The sequence below is a fragment of the Pongo abelii genome, chromosome 17, assembly GCF_028885655.2.
Source record: "Pongo abelii isolate AG06213 chromosome 17, NHGRI_mPonAbe1-v2.0_pri, whole genome shotgun sequence".
Classification (NCBI taxonomy): Eukaryota; Metazoa; Chordata; class Mammalia; order Primates; family Hominidae; genus Pongo; species Pongo abelii.
In genome coordinates this window covers 35257176-35283298 of record NC_072002.2, presented here as the reverse complement: position 1 = coordinate 35283298, position 26123 = coordinate 35257176, and the positions used below count along the sequence as shown (strand labels likewise).

The 26123-nt window shown below is 36.8% G+C and overlaps 1 protein-coding gene across 2 annotated transcripts in view; it reads left to right on the top strand.

Annotated features, from left to right (window-relative positions):
• The window catches only part of ROCK1 (Rho associated coiled-coil containing protein kinase 1), a 165968-nt gene that overhangs the window by 24409 nt on the left and 115436 nt on the right, over positions 1 to 26123 (top strand). For both annotated transcript variants that reach the window (XM_024235926.3, XM_054538179.2), the window contains exon 2: positions 16487 to 16568. In XM_024235926.3, the coding sequence (XP_024091694.1) occupies positions 16487 to 16568 (82 nt within the window). The remainder of the gene's footprint in view (positions 1 to 16486; positions 16569 to 26123) is intronic.

Sequence of the window (26123 nt, the reverse complement as noted above, 5' to 3'; positions counted from 1 at the left end):
TTCTCTGCAGTCTGCCTTGTCTGACACTAATATAGCCACACCTGCTTTCTTTTGATTAATATTTGCATGGTAAATCATTTCCCATTCTTTTACTTCCAACCTACCTGTATTGTTGCATTTTAAGTGAATTTCTTGTCTGTGGATGGGTCATGTTTATGTATCCAGGTCTACCAATCTGTTTCTTTGTTTGAATTGTTGTCTAGACCATTTATATTTAATATAACTATTGTTATGTTAGGGTTTAAATCTGCTGTTATATTCTTTCTTTTCTGTTTTTACCTCCCTGTTTTTTGTAACTGTGTTCCTTTTTTGCCTTCCTGGGCCACTTGAACATTTATTGTAATTCCCTTTTGACTTACCTGAAAGTGTTTTTGTGTGTATATATCTTTCTATAGCTTTTTAAATTGGTTACTCTAGGTATTAAATTAGGCATAGAAAACATCACATTATATTGGTGTTGACATTTTACTAGTTCAATTGAAAGGTAGAAATTTTTCCTCTTTGTCATTTTACCCTTGTTTGTAATATATTCATGTTTAATATCTTCTTACATGCATTGAGAAACAAGCAACATTATAATTTTTGCTGTAACTTTCAAGAGAAGAAAAATGTATTATCTTTTCCCATATTTTTACATTTTGTTCTTCTTTTCTGGTATACCAGGTTTATTTCTTTCATCGTCTTCTATTTAGAGAATTTCCTTTAACCATTATTTTAGAATGTCTGCTTGTGACAAATCTCTTAGTTTTTCATCATCTGAGAATGTCTTGATTTTTTTTTTTTTCCAGTGGATGTAGAATTTCGGTTTGACATTTTAAAAAATTGGCTTAGATTTCTTTCGGTGTGTCCTGTTTTGATGTTTGGTCAGCTCCTTCAACCTGTAGGTTTATGTCTTTTGCCAAATTTGGGGAATTTTTAGCCATCATTTGTTTTAGTCCCTTTTAGCCTCATTCTATTTTTCTTGTTTGTCTTCTGAGCATCCAGTGATACAAATGTTAAATCTTTTGTTATAGTTCCATGGAAAATGAATGATTCTCTTCATTTTCTTTTCCATGATCAAGGTCTGGTTGTATGATAATTTGTATAAGAATTTTAAGAAAATAACAATTAGCTGAGTTTTAAAAAATTATTTTCAGGCCAGGCGCGGTGGCTCACGCCGGTAATCCCAGCACTTTGGGATGCCTAGGTGGGCGGATCACTTGAGGTCGGGAGTTCGACACCAGCCTGTCCAACATGGTGAAATCCCGTCTCTACTAAAAATACAAAAATTAGCCGGGTGTGGTGGTGCATGCCTGTAATCCCAGCTACTCAGGAGGCTGAGGCAGGAGAATAGCTTGAACCTGGGAGGTGGAGGTTGCAGTGAGCCGAGATTGCGCCACTGCACTCCAGCCTGGGCGACAGAGTGAGACTCTGTCTCAAAAAAAAAAAAAAAAAAATTATTTTCATACTACTACTAACTAAATAATGTATGATGTGTATTTATTTTTTCCCCAAAATAACAAATTAGATAGTTAAAAGAATCGTTTGAGAAATGACAAACTCTCTCTCCCCAGAGTCTGAACCATCTGAACTTCTTCAGTTACTCATGCCAGGTGAAAACTTTGATTGTGTTCACCCGTACCTATAAACCTTTAAGGCAGTAGGAAGGAAATCCTCCTTGAAATTATCCGTGAATATATTTTTGTGATTCATTCGGATAAATCTTTAAAAAAGAAAAAACAGTCCTGTGTGGTTGTTACTGATACTATCTTGTTTTACAGATGAGAACATTGAGGTGGCGATGGGTTAAATAACTTGCTCAGGATCACATGACTACTAAATATTCTAGCTTGGAATATGAGACAGGATGCCATTTCTGTAGAAGTATTCTCTTACTTTACAAGGTTAATGTCTTAACTTGGTATCTTAAGCCTGTTCTCCCTTACATCTTTTGGAACCTTGTTAAATCATGTATTTTCTACAAAAATGTCTTTTCTACCTAAAAATGTTTCATCAAATTTAAGTTTTAAATCATGCAAACTTCTAATCTTTCTCATTTACTTAGCCATTTTTCTCATTTCTTCATTTTCCATTGATTTTTCTACTGACCTGATGACGCATTCTACTTAAGATTAATAATGCCCTTAAAAATTGGCAGTAAAATATACGTAACATGAAATTTGCCTTTTTTTTTTTTTTTGAAATGGGGTTGTCCAAGCTGCTCTGAAACTCCTGGGCTCAAGTGATCCTCCCACTTCACTTTCCTGAGTAGCTGGGATTACAGGTGCATGCCACTGCATCCACCTCCATTTTAACTGTTCCTGAGTACAACTTGGTGGTGTTAAAGTACATTCACAATTTTGTGTTTTCACCAGAATCTGTTTGCACTATATCATCTGTCTCAAACAAACTCTGTATCCATTAAACAGTAACTCTTTTATTCCCTGTCCCTCCAGCCTGTGGTAATCTCCATTCTACTTTCTGTTTCTATAAATTTGCCATTTCTAGGTACTGTGTATAAGTGGAATCATACAATATTTTTCCTTTTTTGTCTGGCTTATTTAGCATAATGTTTACAAATTAAATCTACGTTGTAGTATGTGTCAGCATTTCCTTTTTTAAGGCTGAATAATATTACAGTGTATGTACATACCACCTTTTATCCATTCATCTGTTGGTGTACAATTGTGTTGTTTCTACCTTGGGCTATTTTGAATATGCTGCTGTGAACATTGGTGTACAAATAACTGTTCAAATCCCTTCTTTCGGTTCCTTTGGGTGTATACCCAGAAGTGGAATTACCGATCATGTGGTAATTTTATGAGAAACTGATAAACTATTTTTCACAGCAGCTACACTGTTTTATATTCCCACCAGCATTGCCAAAGATTCCAGTTTCGTTACGTCTTCTCTAACACTTGTTCTTTTCTGATTTTTTTAAATAATAACTATCCTAATGGTTGTGAAGTGATGTTTCATTGTGGTTTTGATTTGCATTTCCCTAATGATTTATGAGGTTGAGCATCTTTTCATGTGCTTATTGGCCATTTCTGTCTTTGGAGACATTTTTATTCAAGTTTTTGCCCATTTTAAAATTGAGTTGTTTTGAATTTTAGGAGTGCCCTACATATTTTGGGTAATAATCTCTTATCAGATATATTATTTGCAAATATTTTCTCCCATTCTGTGGATTGCCATTTCACTCTGTTAATAGTGTTCTTTGGTGCACAAAAGTTTTTAATTTTGATGAGGTTTAGTTTGTTTTTTCTTTTGTTGCCTGTGTTCTTGGTCTCATGTACAAGAGATCATGGTCAAATTCAATGTCCTGAAGCTTCCCCTTATGTTTTCTTCTAAGCATTTTATAGTTCTAGCTTTTATGTTTTGGTCTTTGATCCCTTTTGAGTTAATTTTGGTATATGGTATATTGTAGGGGCTCCCACTTGATTCTCTTGCATGTGGATATGCAGTTTTTCCAGCACCATTTGCTAAAAAGACTGTCCATTATTGAATGGTTATGTCACACATGTCGAAATTAATTGACCATATGTATGTGTGGGTTTGTGCTCCTTTTTATTCCCCCTATCCCATTTTTCTATACAATTGACCTTTGAACAACATGGGGATTAGGGGCACTGACCACTACCCTCTCCCCATACATTTGAAATACATGAAATACATACTTTTTTAATTTCCCCAAAACTTAACTACTGATAGCCTGCTGTTGACTGAAAGCCTTACTGCTAGCATAAACAGTTGATTAACAACACGTATTTTGTATGTTATATGTAAATATATATACTGTATTCTTACATAAAGTTAGCCAGCGAAAAGAAAATATTACTAAAATCATAAGGAAGAGAAAGTATATTTACTGTTCATTAAATGGAAGTGGATCATCATAAAGGTCTTCATATTCACCATCTTCACGTTGAGTAGGCCGAGTAGAAGGAAAAGGAGGAGTTGGTCTTGCTGTTTCATGGGTAGCAGAGGTGGAAGGAGGTGCAAGTGGACTCACACAGTTGAAACTTATGTTGTTTGAGCACCAGCTGTATATGCTTGTCCTTATGCCAGCAGTACACCATTTTGGTTACTGTAGCTTTGTAGTGATTTTTGAAGTCAGTGAATTTGAGTCCTCTAACTTTGTTCTTTTTCAAGATTGTTTTGGCTATTTGTGATCTGAGATTACATTTGAATTTTAGCATGAGGTTTTCTATTTCTGCAAAAAACACCATTGGGATTTTGATAGGGATTACATTTAATCTGTATATTACTTTGAGTAGTATTGCCATTTAAAAAAATATTTTTTCCAGTCCGTGAACATAGGATGTCTTTTCATTTATGTCTTCTCTAATTTCTTTCAGCAATGTTTTATGGTTTTCAGTGTACATGTCTTTAGCCTCAGATAATTTATTCTTCAGTATTATTTGTTTTGATGCTTTTATAAATGAAACTGCTCTTAAGTTTCTGCTTGGATTATTCATTGTTAGTATATAGAAATGCAACTGATTTTTGAGTATCGACTAACCTGTAACTTGGCTGAATTTGGTTATGGGCTCTGACGGATTTTTTTGTTTTGTTTTGTTTTGTTTTGTTTTGGTGTGTGTGTAATCTTTAGTTTTCCACCTATAGGATCATGTCACCTGTGAATAGATCATTTTACGTCTTTGTTTCCAATTTGGATGCCTTTTATTTCTTTTTCTTACATAATTGCTCTGGCAAAAACTTCCAATAATGAGTTGAATAGAAGTGACAAAAGGTGACATCTTTGTCTTGTTCCTGATCTCAGGAGAAAAGCTTTCAGTCTTTCATCATTGAGTGTGATGTTAGCTGTGGGATTTTCATATGTGGCCTTCACCATGCTGAGGAAGTTTCTTTCCATTCCCTGTTTGTTGATTGTTTTTTATTATGAGAGGGTGTTGAATTTTGTTGAACATTTTATCTGTATCTAATGAGGTGATGTGGTTTTTGTCCTTTATTAATATGGTATATTACATTAAAATATTTATGTTAAATCAACTGTGCATTCCTGGCATAAATCCCACTTGATCCTGGTGTGTGCTTCTTTTCATATGTGCTATATTCTACTTGCTGTTATTTTATTGGGCATTTTTATGTCTATATTCATATGTTTCATAAACTCTGATATGTAACTTTTGTGTGATATTTTTAGTTTTGCTATCAGGGCAGTGCTGGACTCATATAATGAGTTAGGAAATATTTCCTTCTCTTCAATTTTTTGGAAGAGTTTGAAAAGGATTAGTGTTAATTCTTCTTTAAACATTTGGTAGAGGCCGGACACACTGCCTACTCACAATCTGTAATCCCAGCACTTTTGGGAGGCTGAGGCAAACAAATAACGTTGAGCTCAGGAGTTCAAGACCAGCCTGGGCAACATGGTAAAACCCCATCCCTAAAAAAAAAAAATTAACCAGGTGTGGTTGCTCACACAAGCTACTCGGGAGGCTGAGGCTGGAGGATAGCTTGAAGTCCAGGAAGCAGAGGTTGCAGTGAACTGAGATTGTGCCCCTACACTTCACCCTGGGCAACAGAGTGAGACCCTGCCTCAAAAGAAGGAAAAAACAAACAAATAAAAATACATAAATGTTTGTTAGAATTCACCAGTGGAGCCATCTGGCCCACGGATTTTCTTTCTTGAGAGGTTTATTATTACCATTTCTGTCTTCTTACTAGTTACAGTTATTGGTGTATTCTGATTTTCCATTTCTTTATGGTTCATTTTTGGCAGATTGTATGCTTCTAGGAATTTGTCCATTTTATGTAAGTTACTCTTTTTTTTTGGTGTGCAGATGTTCATAATATTCTATTACAATTATTTGTAGAATTGATAGGAATGTCCTCACTTTTATTTCTGAAATTACTAATTTGAGTCTTCTCTCTTTTTCCCTTAGTCAGCTTAACCAAATATGTGCCAATTTTATCTTTTCAGAAGACCTACTTTGGGTCACATTGGCTTTCTCTGTTATTTTCCTATTCTATTTTATTTATCTTCACTTTAATCTTTATTCTTTCCTTCTGTCAGCTTTGGGTTTCGTTTGCTTTTCTTTTTCTAGTTCCTTATAGTATTAAGTTAGGTTATTTTTATTGATTTTAAAAGCTTTTTTTCTTTTTAAAATGTAAGCATTTATAGCTATAAATTTCCTCCTTTGCACTGATTTTTCTGCATCCTACAAGGTTTGGTACATTGTATTTTCATTTTCATTTGTCTCAAAGTATTTTCTAATTTCCCAATGATTTTTTCTTTGACCCATAGTTTTAAGAGTTCATTGTCTAATTTCCACGTTTGTGATTTTCCAGTTTTCCCCTATTATTGTTTAGTAGTTTCATTCCATTGTGATTGGAAAAGATACTTTGTGTCATTTTGGTCTTTTAAAAGTTATTAAAACTTGTTTTGTGGCATAACATAATAAGTCTGTTCTTGAGAATGTTCCATGTGTACTTGAGAAAAATGTGTATTTTGTTACTGGATAGAGTGCTCTCTCTCTCTATAATCTGTTAGGTCCAGTTGGTTTATAGTGTTGTTCATGTCCTCTGTTTTTTTATTAATCTGTTTGGTTCTGTTCATTATTGAAAATGGATTATTGAAATCTCCAACTATTTGTAGAACTATGTCTTTCTTTCTTAAATTCTTTCAATGTTTGCTTCATATATCATGGGGCTTGTATATTTATATACCAAATGTACATATTTGACTCATATAAATTTATGACAGTATCTTTTTGTTGAATTAACCCTTTTGTCAATATGTAATGTCTTTTTTGTCTGTTAACCATTTTTTTAACTTAAGGTCTGTTTTGTCTGATATTAGCCTACCCACCTCAGTTCTTTTTTTTGTTTACTATTTGCATGGAGTATTTTTTCCCATCCTTTCACTTTTAACCATTTGTCTTTGGACTTGAAGTGAGTTCCTTATGGACAGCATATAGTTGGATCGTGGTGTTTTTGTTTGTTTTTTAAAATCCATTTTGTCAGTCTCTGTAGTTTGATTGGAGAGTTTAGTCCATTTATACTTAAAGTATTAGTTTTTAGCTCCAGAATTTGTTTGGTTTCTTAATATAGTTTCTTTCTCTTTGTTGACATTCTCATTTTGCTCATATATAATTTTCCTAGTTTCCTTTAGTTCCTTTTCTGTGTTTTCCTTCAGCTCTTTGAACATATTTAAGACAGTTTTTAATGTCTTTATCAAGTCCAATGTCTAGACTTCTTGGGTATGGTTTCTGTTCATTTATTTCATTCCTCCCAGCCGTGTTTTTCTGTTCCTTTGTATATCTTGTGGTTTCTTTGTGGAAAATTGGCCGTTTAACTGTTATAATGTGATGATTTTGGAAATTAGATTTTCTCTATTCTCCAGGGTTTGCTAGTTATATGGCTTTGATGAGTGGGGGAACACCAGGTTCTTCGTCTCGAGTCGAATTAGAAAAAAACTACATGAACACACGTGGATCACATACCGAAAGGAAGGAGAACGCTTTTATTCTCACTTCCCTTTCTAGATGGGTAACAGATCGTCTTCAACATGCACTCCCCTGGAGTGTATTTTAAAGCACTGGGATTCCTTCGACCCTAAAACTTTGAAGAAAAAGCAGTATTCTACTGCACAAGGGCATGGCCTTCCTACCCTCTTGGCAAACCTGGCCTGGGGAGACTTAATTTTAACAGTTAGATCTTTTCTACACACGGGAGGGCAGATGGACTGAGGTCCCCTATGTACAGGCTTTCTTTGCTCTGCGAGACAACCCAGACCTTTACAATTCTGTACAATCGACCCAGTTCTTTTAGCAGCCATGGCAGGCAAGCCCACAGGGAGTAGTTCCCCAGAGCTAAAGCAGGCTCCAGAGGAGCAATCTAAGACAGCTACTGAAGTCCCAACCCTTCCGGTTCCACTCCAATTGTACCATCAGCACCACCATCTCCAGTATATCCTACTCTCCCTTCTTCACTCGTACCCCTCCAGGAAATGCCTGATGGGAATGGTGCCATAAGGGTTCAAGTTCCCTTATTGCAGGACCTTAAGCAAACAAAGGGAGACTTAGGTCAATTTTCTGATGACCCTGATAGGTACATAGAAATTTTCTGAAATTTAACTCAGGTGTTTGATCTCACGTGGAGGGATGTTATGTTGCTGCTAAGTCAAACCCTCACTACAGCTGAAAAGCAGACAGTTCCACAGGCAGCAGAAAAATACGGAGATGAGCAACATGCCTCCATATAGCAGACCAAGGAAAAAAAAGAGGAGAAAAGGAAGGTGAGGAAGAGGTGAAAACTTCACTCCCGCAAGGAAGGGAAGCAGTTCCGGTAAATAACCTAATTGGGATCCCAATAACTCAGCAGATGAATGGAAAAGGAAGCACTTTTTAAGGTGTATATTAGAAGGCCTGCGGAAGACCACGGCTAAACCTCTCAATTACTCCAAACTGTCCATGATAGACCACAAACCAGACAAGAATCCCACAGCTTTTATGGAAAGGCTGAGAGGGGCACTAATAAAGCACACCTCTCTATACCCCAATTTAGTTGAGGGACAGCTCATCTTGAAGGACAAGTTTATTACACAGGCACCTCCCAATATTAGAAGAAAGCTACAGAAGCAAGCAGTAGAACCAGATAGCACCCTAGAAAGCCTCCAGAGAATAGCCACTTCAGTCTTTTACAAAAGGGATTGGGAGGAAGCCCGAAAAGGAGAGGAAGTACAAGAGAAAAACAGAGGCTCTAGTAGCAGCATTACAAGCTTGTAAAGTCCCGAATCCCCAAGGTGCATCCACTAGCTGTTATCAATGTGGTCAGTCAGGGCATTTTAAGAAGGAATGCCCAGGAAGCAAGACAAAGCTACCTCGACCCTGTCCAGCCTGTGGTGGAGACTACTGGAGACAGACCTGCTTTGGTCTTTTGTTCTGGGTTCAGAACTAGTCTCACAGATGGTCCAGCAGGACTGATGGGTCCCAGAGCTCAAACTCCAGCCACTCAGACTGCCATTACAGCACAGGTGCCCCGGGCTTTCCTGTTAGACAAGAGCTGTGAAAAACCTTCCAAAGGACCCTTTTTTTCTATCTGCCTAAAATAATTTCTTAATAACTCCTACCACACTAGGTTTTCTGTGTGTGTGTGTGTCTGTGTATGTGTAGGTGGGTGTTTTGAGATAGAGTCTTGCTCTGTCACCCAGGCTGGAGTGCAGTGGTGCCATCTCAGCTCACTGCAGCCGCTGCCTCCCGGGTTCAAACGATTCTCGCACCCTAGCCCCCCAAATGGTTGGGACCACAGGTGCATGCCACCACACCCGGCTAATTTTTGTATTTTTAGTAGAGATGGGGTTTCGCCATATTGGCCAGGCTGGTCTCGAACTCCTGGGCACAAATGATCTGCCTGCCTTGGCCTCCCAAAGTGCTGGGATTACAGGCATGAGCCACTGTGCCTGGCCCGTTTGTTTTTTATTGCTGATGGCTGTAGTACAAATGACTGCAGTCCATTTGTTTTGAGACTTTTCCAAATTGTTTTTGCAAAGACTATTCCTTACTGTGGGTGATTACTGAAGTCTTGGTTCCTTTAGCTTGTATTCAGCTAATGTTTGGACAGAGATTTCCTTGAATGTGAGATGCTCCAATACATACCAAAAAAGCCTCAGAAAACAAAAAGAGAACCACCTCTCAGTCTTTGCAGATTTGCCCTCTGCTGGGGTACTCCTTTACCACGTAGCTAGGCTTGTTCTGAGTTTCAGGATGAAACTCACATGAGATGAGAGCTTAGGATCTTCTCAGGATTTTCCTTAGCATGCTTTTTTTTGCCTGGGCTTCACACGGCTTTTTAAATTCTCCTATATACATGGCTGCTTTTGAATCATCTAATTTCCCAAAGAGTCTCGCCCCGCTTCTCCTCTGGGCCTAGATGGTCTATTGTATGTGTTGTGTCCGTTAGTCCTCCCTACTCCCCCATCTTTTACCTCAGGTGTGTCAGTAGGCTTTGTAGTTAGCTTCCTTGTAGCCTTCATGAGCAGCACCAGCTGCTTTTCCTGCCTGTATTCTGAATTATGTGAAACAGAGTTTAGGTTCTTGCCTTAGTCCTTCAGGTATCTCCCATACAAGATAGAATGAACATACACAGTATGGTCTTATTCTGCCCCCTTGAGTTCAAGGTGTGGGGGAGTAGGAAGAGGAGGAACCAGTCTGCTACCTGCTCAAGACTTAAGACTGTCCTTTTCCCTGGGAGGGGGTGGGACAAGAGCAAGTAAACTGCCCTAACACTTTTCCTGCCATTTGGGATAGCTTTTACTTGATTGGATATTTGCTTGTTTGCTATAAACCTAAATTTTCCAGAACTACTGCAGACCTGCTTCAGATAGCTTGTTACTTTTGATGTTTCTGTGGGTGAAGGAGAGCTTGGAGCTTCCTAGTCCACCAATTTGCTGACATCTGATAGTGACTTAAAATAAATTATGGCTCTGTGTGTGTGTGTGTGTGTGTGTGTGTATGTACCAAGAGGGGAGGATCACTTGAGGTCAGAAATTTTAGTCCAACCTGGCCAACATGGTGAAACCCCATCTCTACTACAAATACAAAAATTTTTATGTGTGTGTATATATGTACACACACACAAACATATCATAAAACTTATCATTTAACTGTTTCTTTTTTGTTTGAGACAGAGTCTCCCTCTGTCACCTAGGCTGGAGTGCAGTGGCACGATCTCGGCTCACTGCAACCTCTACCTCCCGGGTTCAAGTGATTCTCCTGCCTCAGCCTCCTGAATAGCTGGGATTACAGGTGCCTGCCACCATGCCCAGCTAATTCTTGTATTTTTAGTAGAGACGGGGTTTCACCATATTAGCCAGGCTGGTCTTGAACTCCTGACCTTAAGTGATCCTCCTGCCTTGGCCTCCCAAAGTGCTGGGATTACAGGCATGAGCCACCTAGCCCATTTAACTGATTCTAAATATATAGTTCCGTGGCATTAAATCATTCACGTTGTTGTGCGACCATCAGTGATGTTTAAATGGCAAATGATTTGGCTTCTTTTGCATTCTCTATTCTGTTTGACTTCCTGAGACATTTTAAATTCATTCTTAAGGCATTTCTGCTTTTTAAGTTCCTTCTCAGCTTCCTTGGTACTATTCTTTCTTCTCAGTGTCCTCCTCCACCATTTTTGCTCTGTGTACCTCTTTTTTTTTTTTTTTGAGACAGAGTCTTGCTCTGTGACCAGGCTGGAGTGCAGTGGTGCGATGTCGGCTCACTGCAACCTTCACCTCCCGGGTTCAAGCGATTCTCTTGCCTCAGCCCCCCGAGTAGCTGGGACTACAGGCACGTATCCCCATACCCGGCTAATTTTTTGTATTTTAGTAGAGAAGGGGTTTCTCCGTGTTGCTCAGGCTGGTCTCAAACTCCGACCTCAGGTGATCCACCCGCCTCGGCCTCCCAAAGTACTGGGATTTCGGGCATGAGCTACTGTGCCCAGCCTGCTCTGTGTACCTGTTAAATGTTAGTGTTTCCCAGTGTTCTATTCTTGAGTCTTTCTCCACTCTCCCTGTTTATTCTTGTTGGATAATTGCATATGTTCTCATGGATTTAAGTGTGCTCTCATGACTCCCAAATCTGTATTATAGTCCCAATCTCTCTGTTAAACCCAAACTTATATTCGGCTGCCATCTAGTTATTCATGAAATGATATCCCAAAGGACCTCAGATTTAGTGTGTCTGAAATATTTATCATCTCTCCAAATTATATTATCTGCCTTGGTTAATGAAGTCACTGTCCACTCACATCAACTTGAAGATCATATAATCATTTTCAACCCTTCCTGTTCCTCTTTCAGTTATTCATCAGATTCTTTTGCCTCTAATGCCCCATTCCTGTTTCCCCAGTTTTTCAGTCTTTTATCCTTTTATACTTGTATTACCACAGTATCCTCCTAGCTGCTTTCATCTCCACCTATCTCTTCTACTTTTAATTTATCATCTTTATCATTGCCAGACTACTAAAATAAAAACCAGTCATGCCACTCTCTCCCCCGCAGAAATTCCTGTGGTTCCAGATTATCAGAAGGTAAATTCTTCTCCTGGTATGTTATACCTTTAACATTCTCTCCCTGATCATCACAGCTTTGACTCCTTCTCCTTCATCTCCTTCTCACCTTTCCCAGTCCAGAACATTCTATTCTCATTCTCTGAATTCTCCTTGCTTTTCACCTCTAGATTGCCTTGCCCCACTTCTGTCTTATTCCTTCATAATTCTATTCTTCAAGGTTCAGCTCAAATTTCATCTTCTCTGTGAAGCCCCAAATAGCCCTTTCTCTATTTATGTAGTACCTACTTATAACACTTGATATCCTGTATTTACTTTTTCTACCTGCTAACCTCTGAACTCTCAGAGACAGGAAGTATTTTTTTTTTTCGCTTTCCTGCAGAAGAGGAGGCAGATTTAGAAATAAATAATTACAGTATAACAGCTAAATACATAATTCTGTAATAGCACAAAGAAGGTCACATAACATTGCCCCTCAGGGCACTGGGGAAGGCAGCACAAAGTAAGGGACATTTGAGGCAGTCTTAATGTAAGAATGTTCACATTCCACCTGGGGAATAGAGCAGGTGCAAAGGCACCATAGGGTAGAGTGAGCCTGGCTTATTTGGGAAATGGCTGGTAGCACACTGTGGCCTAAGCCCAGCTATGTACATATAGAGAAACAGGCTGGACAAAGGTATGATTGGAGACTGATTGGGAAGAGCCATTGTTTGTTGTACTAGATAATTTGGAACATTATTTACTTATTTATTGACTATAAATGTCCTGGGCAGCATTGACATGGGTATAGTAATGTCACACCAGTTAAACAGATTTTAACTGTATTTAAGATCAGGTTGTTAAAATTCCCTAAGGAAATTCTGTTTTCATTTTCATAGCTGTGCTTAATTTTGATGAATTATTTCTTTATCAAGTGAAGAGAGATTGACAGGCTGATTTTTAGAGACAGGGTCCCACTCTGTCACCAGGGCTGTAGTGCAGTGGCAAAATCATAGATTACTGTAGCCTCGAGCTCCTGGGCTCAAGCGATCTTCCTGCCTCAGCCTCTCAGGTAGCTGGGACTGCAAGCATGCGGCACCAAGCCCAGCTATTTTTTTTACTTTTATTTTTGTAGAGCTAGGGTCTTGCTGTGTTGTCTAGGCTGGTCTTGAACTCCTGGCTTCAAGTGATCCTCCTGTCTCGATCTCCCAAAGTGCTGGGATTGCAGTTGTGAGCCACGGCATCTGGCCTAAGGGACTCAGTTAAAACAACATTCTACTACATATACCAAAAACATTTTCTTTAAGTGGTATATCCTCTCTTACCAAAGTTGGTCAGCACTCTTTAGTACCAGTGGTCAGCCCATTTTAGAAGTAGTTTGATTTTCAGAAGCCCCAGTTTTGCTGCCATAGTTTTCAATGGATTTTGAGGCTGGGGTGGTGTTTCTCCAAAAATATGTCTATTAGGTTTAGAATAATAACCATTTAGATTTTGAAAATTTACCTAAAAATGAATGTTTCTTATAATAGTGTAACTGTCCTTTCCTAGTGCCGTTAAATTCTCATACCTTATAATGTATTATTTTTAATGGATTTAATCCTAAATGATGTTTTACACCTGACTCATTTGTTAATTCAGATCTATCCAGAAAACTAAAGTTTGTAGTAGTGTTGAATAATTTTCTTTTGCTTCTGCTTTCACTTGAACTCTGTTGTGGCATAACACAACGGGCCTCCACCTCCTCTTCCCTCTGCTCCCCCTGCCATATCAGTGCTTCTCAGGAAATGTGAAGTGTTTTTACTTTAGAGATCACTGTAAAATGTTATACTTTTCGTTGATTAGGCCTGCCTTTGTGTGGATATGTGAAAATACTTCTTATGTAACTACCTTCTTTTAAAATGTAACTGCTACAACTGGTCTACTACCCTTGTTCAACTATTAGTAGCAAAGAATTTAATTACTGTAATTTTTTGACATTGATTGGCCCCTCTGTTACATATTTTCTCCTCCACTTTTTTTTTTTTTTTGAGACGGAGTCTCTTTCAGCGAGGCTGGAGGCATGATTTTGGCTCACCACAACCTCCGCCTCCCCGGTTCAAGCGATTGTCCTGTCTCAGCCTCCCGAGTAGCTGGGATTACAGGTACCCACTACCACGACGCCCGACTAATTTTTATATTTTTAGTAGAGATGGGGTTTCACCATTTTGGCCAGGCTGGTCTCTAAGTCCTGACCTCAGGCAGTACGCCTGCCTCAGCCTCCCAAAGTGCTGAGATTACAGGAGTGAACCACTGTGCCCGGCCTCCTCTACATTTTTAAATTGATGATTAAGCTATATGATGGACATGTTGTGAAAGTAGAAGGTAGTTTTTCTCATGCCTAAATCATAAAATTAAGTGAAGGATCAGTGGAAGTATATCCTTTGATTATCATTCCTCGTGAATTGTTTTTGCACTTGGATGAATGTTATGTTAACATTCCGAGTCCTGGTACTAGAATTTGGACTTTTAGGAAGTGTGGACTTTTAGGAAATGTGGAAGTCTTATTCTGCATTATTTTATGGAACTTCAGAGTGTTGAATAAAAGCTAAGATTCCTGCCTCATTTATAGTTGGACATACACATTCCTTGCATTGTGCAGCTTTTCCACTACATTAAAATGGAAGCCTGCATCCCTCTCTCCCACCCCAGTGTCTTGACTCCCCTTAGAAACCTCAGTTGGTATATGCTTTGGTTAAGTTAGAAGAATACATTCTTGCCAACTTTATTTCCCTAATAAAGGCCCACAAGTTTTGCTTATGGGTGATGCTGAAAAGTAATAGACTATCCCATGGTATTGTAGAATTAAAGTGTATGGTACCAGGTCCAAACACTTAGTGACTATATGTAATTAGTGGAGGCAGCTCATTTTTCGTTAACAAACACATGATCAAATACTTGGTCACGCAAAACTCAGATGCCCATGTGTAACAACAACAAAAGTACTTTGGATTACTGCACTGGGGAAGGGTTTAACATCATGACCTAAGATTTACTTTTAAGGTTTTATGACCACATGACTAAAATGTCTGTTTTCTGTGTAGGTCATTCCTGTCAATAGGGAGATCAACATTTAGAGCTTTCAAATGTCAGTAACAGAAATAAAAGAGAGAGAAGTGAGACTATTAAGGTCCAGACACTTCACATATTAACTCATTTAATTCTCACAAATCTGTTATGTGTTGTAATCATTATCCCTCATTTTACAAAAAATAAAACTGAGGCTCAGAAAGGTTATGTGACTTGTTCTCCCAACAGTATCATGTAAACTATTTTTTTCTTTGAAATGCTTTTGCCTGGTTCTTTTTTTTTTTTTTTAATGTTTTGACCTATCTGGAACTGATTACATTATTAAGCATCACGCAAAAACCATTCTTTTCCATAGTGGTATTCAATTATACAAACAGCATTTACCAAAGAGTGAGACTTTGTAATGAAGATTGCTTAGGATTATCTGAAGTTCTTCCAGTTCCTGCCATGCGGCAGGATATAGTCTGAATAGATGCTTTCCCACTTCAACACTGCTTGGTATACCTTCACACTGCCATGCACTTGGTTAGATAATATTTAAATATCCACTTAAAAGCAAAAGCTCAGCCAGGCGTGGTGGCTCACACCTGTAATCCCAGCACGAGGCAGGAGCAATTGCTTGAGGTCTGGAGTTCAAGTCCAGCCTGGGCAATATGGTGAAACCCTGTCTATACACAAAAAGACAAAATTTAGCCAGGCGTGGTAGTGTGAGCCTGTAGTCCCCGCTTCTCAAGAGGCTGAGGCAGGAGGATGGCTTGAGCCCGGGAGGTGGAGGTTGCATTGAGCCAACATTGCACCACTGCACTCCAGCCTGGCCAACAGAGCAAGACCCTCAAAAAAAAAAAAAAAGCAGAAAAAATGCAAAAGCTCATGCAAAAATGCAAAAGCTCATGCAAAAATGCAAAAGCCCTAGAAAGTGCCTCAAAGAAAGAAGATCCATGACAATCTAATACATTTTTATAATTAAAAATGTATATAGCTTGCATTTGTGATTATGCAGTATTTATTTTATATTAAACCTCACATTTTATTATTATTTAGCTGTTACCTTGTAAAATATTTATAGTAACAAATGTAGGTTTTTGATGTCTGTGAGATAAAGATAAAGATAAATGCAGTAGTAGGGAGAAGTAAGGCAAAATAAAATTTCATGTCCTTATGAGGGGAAAAGTGCATGGATTGAAATCACCTGCAGCCAATCTGTGGTAATTTTCTTGCCCCTGGGCCTGGCAGACTTAGAAGGTAAAAAGAACTGCATATGAAATGAAAACCACTTTTCTCTCAGTACTCATCTAATCTTGTAGAGGGTGTTAAATGTACACAAGATGTGTTAGGGGAAATTAAATATTAAAGCATATATTTTATTCTTTCATAAAAAAGGAGACTGTTCATAATGTGATCCAAAAAACTAACCATTGTTTGTTTGTTTCTTTAGGATGGATTGGATGCTTTGGTATATGATTTGGATTTTCCTGCCTTAAGAAAAAACAAAAATATTGACAACTTTTTAAGCAGATGTAAGTAATTTTTTGTGGAGGTTAATGACAGATTTCATGTAACTACATTTTGACTTAGATCATTCAAGCCCTTATTTTTTCTTCTATTTACTTTTTGGTGATTTCATCAATGATTTCTACATAGAATTTAGTAGGAAGTGTGAAAAAAACAATTTGGATGCCTGTTAGGAGAACCAAAGTATTTTGAAGAGAAAGGGATGAAAAATAGCTAAAATAAGTATTCAAAAAACTGTGCATTGAGTTTGAGTAACTGCTGAGATATGAGAATTTTTCTCCATGAAAGCTGTTTTATATTTAAATTTTACAGATATTCTTTTCATAAGGCTCCTTTTTAGATTGGATATTATCATTTAAAAATTTGATTAAATAACTTATAATTTCAAACTTTTAATCTTAAAGAATTGATAAAATTTAGATCATAAAGTCCTCCTTACTTCATTTATTTATTTCTGTTTCTAAACTATAAATATTGATACATGTAAGTTTGATTGGTTTTGGTGTTATCTTTCAATTTTGGTTATATATGTTTTATTACAAAGGTTTTGTTTTTCTAAATAGTCATATCTTTGATTTTTTAAATCACTTCTATACTTTGAAATCTTGTATTAGAATTTTTTAATTTTATGTTCTTTTAGTTTTTCAATTTTTAAAAAGTTATTCAGTTTTATTTTAGTTTTTGAATATGGTGCCAGATTCTGAACTGAGAAGTTTTTAAATATAAAAGTTTTAATTATTTCTCATGTCGTACGGACATAGCAGTAAAATTTTATTAATATTTACAGTTGCTTACCTCCCTACCTGACAACATAGTGAAGGACCTAAAAAGATGGAGAGGCGTGACTATTTATCTTAATGGTAACTGGCATTTATAGAGATGGTGTAGATAAGGGGTAAATGCTCCTTAGTACAAAGGCAGAGGGTGGGGCATGGTTTTTTTTTTAAAGTAATGGCTAGCAAGAATGAAATTCATGCTTCCTTAAACTGTGCAACTTCGTTGCTTTCATAATGTTAAGTATGCTTGTATATTTTATAAATAGAGACATTAATGCTTTAGTAGAAATAAGTGAAATAAAAGTGTAAATCTAAAGTAAACTGTTTTAACTGGTAAACCTGTACAATTTATTTTAATTTTTAAATTGGAGAAAAATGCAGAGAATAATATAACAAAATTTTAGGGCAGTCATATGTAGCAGTAGGTAAAAATCATGACCAAGGATAGTTTATGCCAGGATTACTAAGTTAGTATAAAATTCAAAAATCAATGTTTAATTTACCATATTAACATATTTTAAAAAGGAAATTTAGTAGATGCAGAAAAAGCATTTGATAAAATTTAATATCCATTCACAATTTAAAAATATCTGTCTGCAAACTAGGAAGTGAAGGAAGCTTCCTTTCCCCAGTAAAGGGAATCTACAAGAAACCTACAGTTTAGATTGTATCTCCTTGTTTAAGACAAATGCTTTTCCCCTAAGATTGGAAAAGGCAAATCTGTCCTCTCTTACCACTTTTATTTAACATTGTCTTAGAAGTTCTAGCCAGTGCCATCAGGTAAAATAAAGAAAAGCCATACAGATTGAAAAGGAAGAAGTAAAACTTTCTCAATTTAGACAGCATGATTTTCCATATAGAAAATCCTCAAGATTCTGCAAAAAAGCTACATGAACTAATAAGTACATTCAGCAAGGTTGAAAGTTAGAAGATTAATATCCAAAAAGCAGTTGCACATACATTTATTAACAACAAGCAATTGGAAATTGATTTATTATAACAAATACAACACCATTTACAATAGAAGCAAAAACATGAAAAATTTAGGAGTAAATTTGACAAAATATGTGTAAACCTGTATACTGAAAACTATACAGCATTGTAGACAGAAATTAAAGAAGACCTAAAAAGATATTCAATGTTCATGGATTGGACAATTCAATATTAAAATGTTAACAGTCCCCAAATTAGTTGATCTATAGAGTCCGTATATTCTCAGAACCTTAGCAGACAGTTTTTTGTATAAGGTGACCAGCAATTCTGTAATTCATATGGAAATGTAAAGGACCTGGAACAGCCAAAACAGTTTCGAAAAGTAAGAGCAAGTTGGAGGATTAAGGTCAATATCAAGACAGTATAGTCTTGATGAAAGAATAAACATATAGTTCAGTGGAACAGAAAAGAGCATCTAGAAATAGACCTGTGCATGCAAGTATATGGTTAATTGATTTCAACAAAGGTGACAGGATAATTCAATGTTCATGCCTCAGTTTGCACTGTATACAAAAATTAACTCAAAATAGATTATCAACGTAAATGTAAGAGTGAAAACAATAACACTTCTAGAAGAAAACATAGAAAATACTTACCACTTTCCTTAGGCGAGTTGTTCTTAGAAAGGATACAAATAACACAAACCATTTTTGAAAAAGGATAAATTAGATTTATCTAAATTTAAAATAGTCCTCTTCAGAAGACACTGTTCAGAAAATGAAAAAATAAGCCAAAGGCTGGGAAAAAATAGTTGCAAAGCGTGTGAAAGAAGAAAGAATAGTCCTTTCAACCAGTGGTGTTCAGACAACTGGATATCTGTATGCAAGGGAATGAATTTGGACTCCTACCTCATATCATGTACAAAAATTAACTGAAAATATAAAAGTTAAAACTGTAAAACTCTTAGAAGAAAACATAGGTTGAAATCTTCATGACCTTGGACTAAGCAGTTGTTTCTTAGATGTAATACCAAAAGCACAAGCAACAAAAAGAAAAATAGACAAACTGGACATCATCATAATTAAAAACTTCTATTTGTGCTTCAGAGATACTATCAAGAGTGAAGGCCAGGCATGGTGGCTCACGCCTCTAATCCCAGCACTTTGGGAGGCTGAGGCGGGCAGATCAGTTCAGTCCAGGAGTTCGAGACCAGCCTGGCCAATGTGGCGAAACCCCATCTCTACTAAAAATACAAAAGTTAGCAGACATGTTGGCAGACACCTGTAATCCCAGCTGCTTCGGAGGCTGAGGCAAGGAGAATTGCTTGAACCCAGGAGGTGGAGGTTGCAGTGAGCCAAGATTGCACCACTGCACTCCAGCCTGGGCGACAGAGCAAGACTTTGTCTCAAAAAAAAAAAAAAAAAAAAAAAAGAGTGAAAAGACAACTTACAAAATAGGAAAACATTAGCAAATCATATGTCCAATAAAGGACTGGTATCTAGAATATATAAACAAGTGTAACAGCTCAATAATAACAAGACAAATAGTTCCGTTTAAAAGTAGGAAAAATATTTGAATAGACATTTCTCCAAAGAAGATGTAAAAATGGCCAGTAAACATGTGCAAAACTGTTCATGGTGGTTAGTCATTAGGAAGTTGCAAATTATAGCCACAATAAAATACGAGTACACCTCTATTAGAATGATTAAAACTTTCAAAACTGACAATATCAAGTTTTTATGAAAATGCATTGCAGCTGGAACCCTGTACATTGTTGACTGGTAAATGGTAAGGCACTTTGGAAAACGATTTGGTTGTTTCTTATAAAGTTATACATGCACTTTACTATATGACCCAGGAATTCTGCTCCTAGGTATTTACTGAAAAGAAATGAAAGTGTATGTCTGCACAAAGAGCTGTATTAAAATGTTTAAGGCAACTTTATGTTTGCTGAAAACTGGAAGCAACTCAAGTGCCCGTCAGCTGATCAATGGATAAATTGTGGTACAACCACATAGTGGGATATTACTGAATAATAAAAAGTAATGAATTACTGATATGTGCAATATCCAGCAATCTCAGAAGCATTCTATTAAGTGAAAAAAGCCAGACACAAAAAGGCTACATACTGCATGATTCCATTTGTAGGACATGTTGGAAATGCAAAACTTTGAGCTAGAAATCCTATGGTTGAGGTAAAACTTCAGGGGTTAGAAAAGGGTATGAAGAAACCTTGGAATTCTGTAACCTCTTTGTGGTGAGGATTACATGAGTATATGTGTTAGTCAAAAATGCATTGAAATCTATATACAAAAAGCATTATTTACTCTATGTTTATTAGTTATATTAACAAACTCAACCTTAAAAAACATGAAGTTTAATGCTCATTTAGTAATCAGCCTAATTCTAAACTAATATGTTACTTCAAGAAAAAAAATTACTTCTATGTAAGTTAATTTTTTAAGGAAAACAATGTATATGGCTACCATGAAATCATAATAAAATTTAAAGACGAACAAAAACAAGGCGAATAAACATGTTATAAGTGTAAATAAAGATAACAAACTTATTTTTTCAATATAATTATAACATTCTCCTTCAATTACTGGCGTTGTGTTTTTATGTTTCACACAGAGCAATAGATTTGTATAGGATAGTATTTTACATACCGCTGAAATTCTTTTATATAGATTTAGCTTTCATCAGCAAGCACATCAAAATTATTTTATTAAAGGTAAATTTTTGTTTTGTTTCTAATTGCTTTTTGCTGACATATATCAGATGTAGTGATCTAAGGATATACCTGGAATATGGGATAAAATATTTTTCTTTAAAGAATTCAGCTTAAGTCATATTAAATTAAGCCTCAAATATAATTTTTAATCATCAGGTTTAATTATATTCCAACCTGTTAATTTTTATCTCTTTGTGTTAAGAAGTGTGTGGAAACAAAAGGGAAAAGAGAGTCTGTGAACATTTGACTGAATAGTTAAATATAAACATTTACTTTTCTGGGCTCTGGTGTATGATACCTAAATAATAAGGCTGCAAAGAAAATGTTTATCAGCCTCACATACCTGATAAGGAAAGATTTCAGGTGCAATTTTCATAGGAGTTAGAGAGATGATACTAAGATAAAATTAAGCGATTGTTGTGGGAGTTAGTCACAGTTTTGAAGACACATGTTGGGAGCCAGAACATTGGGAGGATGAAGGGAGAGAAAATTGGGGAACAGTGATTATGATTGTATATGCTTATAAGCCATTATGGATGTCACAGAGACTTTAAGGTACAAGATTCATAATTATATGTTAATAGAAAAACATGTTTATCAAACAAATCTTAGTCTAAAAGAAGATAATGGAGAAGGGAAGACCATTGAATGAAGAAAATTCATGAACCTCTGGGTATAAATGCAAGAGAGGGCATTTGTTTGGCTTAAAAAAAAAAAACAGAACTGATATTTTATATCATATACTATATCTTTTATAATATAGATTACAAAAGTGACACAATAGCTATGGTAGTGATAAAAGCATACAGTACAGTTGGTAAATTTTTGGTTGCTTTGGCACTACTACAATTACTGAGAAAATAATGCGAATAATCACTATTCAGAGTTAGTGATCAAGAGATGATCATTTAGGATGTTACAGAGACCTTGAGACAAAGCATTCAGTTCACTTTAGACCAGGGTTTCTCAAGTGGCACCAATGACATTTTGGGTCAGATAACTCTTTGCTGGGAGGCTGTTCTTTGCATCGTATGATGTTTAGCAGCACCCCTGGCCTCTGCCTTCTTAATGCCAGTAGCATATCCTAACGCCTGTCCGCAGTTGTGATCACCAGAAATATTTCTAGACATTGCCAAATATCCCTTGAGAGGCAAAACTGCCTAAGACTTTATGTTGATGAAGGAAAGAAATGCTGGGCACAGTTAGACATGTGCTCCAAGCTTAGAAAATGTAATCAGAAGTAATAAATATTAGAAGGTTGCAGCCATAGAAAGCAAGGTTCTTCCACAGGGAGTTCTCAGCTGAGATTATAAAGTTTTATGAACCAGATCAGAAGTATGAATACATATCCAGGGATAAATGTAAAAGAGTAGTATAAATTATTAAAAATGTGTTAGGCTAGAAGACTATAATGAGCCACAACTTGTGAAAAGCTCTTAAGCCCTTTACAAGTCATTCTCTCTTCTACTCCCATCCTTCCTGGTTAGAATTAGGATTCAAGATGTATGAGAAAAGGATAATTTCACTACATGAGACCATTCTTGAAATAGTTTTTGAATGACCAGTCACTAAAGACATGAAGAACAAGACTGTTTTTCTTAGAAACTGTAGCTCTTACCATCTCGTGGATGGAAACACACACAGATATACCTTATAATAGTAGAAGTTTGTAGAAAATGTAGTGATACACAGATCTTGAATGGGGTAAAGAAAGGCTTCAAAAAGAAAGTAATATTTGAGTCTTAAAACATGGGTTAGATTTTTCAATTGAGGAAGAACAGTTCTGAGAGGGAAGACCATTTAAATCACAGAGTCTTCCAAAAATATGACATCTTTGAGGAACCAGGAGTTTGGTGTAAATTGAACTTGGTTTATAATGAGAGAGAAAGGGTCGGGAGGACGGACTGCAGGGGATGAGACTGAAATGGCAGGCTGGGGCTTTTGGGTTAATGGGTTGGATATTAAAAAAAGTTACTTAGTTGCTTGTTTTTTCTTTTCATAATTATCATGAGTTTTAAAAACTTAGATAAAGAAATTGAAGTTCAAGGAAGAGGAAAAAGTTTGAGTGCTTTAAATACCTCTAAATCGAGGCAGTTTACACCTATTGAATTAACATGCTGAGGTGATTGAAGATCTTTAGAGAAACTTTGGAGAATGATGGAGTTCCCAGAAAACTAAAGATAGGTAAATGGTCTGGTTATAATAAACCAAAGAAAAGACTGATAAGTGCAGATTTCTGAACAGTGGCAGTCTTCATACAGAGGCTTGACTTTCCCTCTTTTTCCAACACAACTATTGTTTAAGCTTCTTCATTTTCATTTAAATGATCACAAAAAATCTTCCATTCAGTCTCAATAATACATCTACTTTTGCCTATGTGCAGTTACCTATGTTGCTGCCAGAGGATTCTTTTTGAATAGTAAATTTAAGTCAAATTCCATTCCCAGGTTTTTGGTGGATTTTCTAAACTTGATGCTGTCTAAGCTTCTAAGTTACATTCTTAACTGTACACCTCTCCTCCTTGTTTCCTTACACATCAGCTACACGCTGACATTTATTTCCTGGAAAGTACCATGATACCTTCTCCATAAGACTTTTCAGATGTTGTTTTTCTCTTTCTAGAATTCTTTCCAACCCACCCAACTCAAAGCAGTCATCCTTTAAATTTCAAATAAGCCTTCATTTTTGTTCCCTAACCTCTTGGTTATCTAGGCTTCATAGATCTGACCCTCTGAGCATGTACTTCTATGGCATCTTGTATACTTATCACAGGTTGTATTTATTTGTATGATTATTTGATTGGTACCTGCTGTGGTTTGAATGCCCCCACCAAAACTCATTAAAGTTTAATTGCCAGTACTAGCAGGTGGGGACGTTAAGAAGTGATTAGGTCATGTGGGTTCCACCCCCATGAATGGATTAATGCTGTTATTGTGGGAAGGGGTTATAAAAATGAGCTCTTGTGCATGTATGCTCTTAGTCTTCCACTTGTCTACCATTGAATGACCCTTGCCAGATGCCCTTTTTTCTTTTATAAATTACCCATTCTGTGGTATTCTGTTATAGCAGCAAAAAACAGACTAAGACGGTATCCATTCTCCTTTTTCTCCTTCTCCGATCACTAGGTTTTAAGTGCCATGAGAGCAGGGGCATTTATGTTTTTACTGCCAAACCTGACAGCATAGTAAGTACTTGTTATATATGAGCTCAGTGTATTAGATGTTGGATACTGACTTGTTAGAGATGATCTAGAAAGTCCAAGTGGTCTCTGACTTTAAAATTTCCAGCTTTATGAGGGTTTCATTGGAACATAACTCCATCATAAATCTAGGCACATCACTGGTGATGTTAACGCTTATCATTTGGTTTAAGGTAGTGTCTGGCAAGCTTCTCCACTAGAAGGTTACCATTTTCTTTTTCCAAACGCTGTGGAGGGGAGCATATTCCCTTTCCATACTCTCCTGGAGGGGAGATTATTTACACGTATTATTTGGAATTCTGTAGGGAAGATTTGCCTTTTCTCCCCCATTTATTAATTTAGTCATTGATTTATATAATATAAACTGCATATATTTATTTTATACTTTGGGTTGTAATCCAGTAGTGTGTTATTTATTAGGTTGGTGCAAAAGTAATTGCAGTTTTTGCCACTATTTTTGGCAAAAATCTCAATTGCTTTTGCACCAACCTAATACTTTGTTACTTAAATTGTTCTCATTTTTGCCTTTTGGGAGCTCTTTCAGGTTGGACCCAGCTCCTACTACTGTGTTCTTTGACATGTTCTTACTTTTTTAAAAAAAAAGGAACACTTCTTTACTTTCTGGCATTACACGATGCTCCAGGCTCATCTTATATTTTCCTTCTCAGCCCTAAAATCAGCCATTTTTTCCAAGGAGCTCTGGTTCCTTTTATTGGAGAATGATACTTAGAAACCAAGATCTGGTGCTAGATGTGCTTATTGCTACTGGTGATCACTGTTTCAAGGCCCTCTCAGCTGCCATAGCTAGGGAATACATGTATGCATGTATACCAGCCTGTGAATATACACATAACTATAATTATTTCTATACCTGTACACATGTTAAACATGTGTTTTGACTGATATTACCAGCTCTAAACTAGTATCACAAGATTCATTCTAGCTTTCACCCTTGCCTGTTTGTAACTTTTTTTCTCTGATGATGAGAAACCTGGGTCCCATTATTGGTGTTTACTTACTCAGCCCTAATATTCATGTAAAATAAACCATACACCCTGTGAGAAATGGATTTACGAACTGGAACACAATATCTTTGTACAGTTCCTTTTTTGTCTTTAGCCTTAGTTTCTAGCTAAAACAGTTTTCCAGCATGACGTAGTTCAGCTTCTTTTCCCTCACCACCTTCAATGAGGGCATATCATATGTTAGTCATACATTCAGATTGATTTGTTAGAATCTGGATTCCATCCTGAGATCCCCCAGAATCCCAATTGATTTTTTAAATTTTCATAAAGCGTATATAGTTCTGTGGGTCTTAACAAACACATAGTCTTGTCTGCAACACCCCAATACCATGCAGAACAGTTCCATCACCCCCACTCCTGGGAAACACTGATCTCTTTTTCTGTTCTTATAGTTTTACCTTTTCCAGAATGTCATTAAATGGAATCATACAGTGTATAGCCTTTTGAGTCTTTTTTTCACTTAGCAAAAATGCATTTAAGGCTGGGCACGGTGGCTCTTGCCTGTAATCCCAGCACCTTGGGAGGCTGAAGTGGGCGGATCACCTGAGATCAGGAGTTCAAGACCAGCCTGGCCAACATGGCAAAACCCTGTCTGTATTAAAAAATATGAAAATTAGCCGGGCATGGTGGCAGGCACCTATAATTCCAGCTACTTGGAAGGCTGAGGCAGGAGAATCAATTAAACCTGGGAAGTGGAGGTTGCAGTGAGACAAGATTGCGCCACTGCACTCCAGCCTGGGTGACAGAGCAAGCAAGACTCTGCCTTAAAAAAAAAAAAAAAAAAAAGCATTTAAGATTCCTCCACGTTGTCCGTGTTGTGTGAAGTAGTTGCTTTTTCCTTTTTTCCCCTAAATTGCAGAGCAACCTTCTATTGAATGGATGTACCTTGGTTT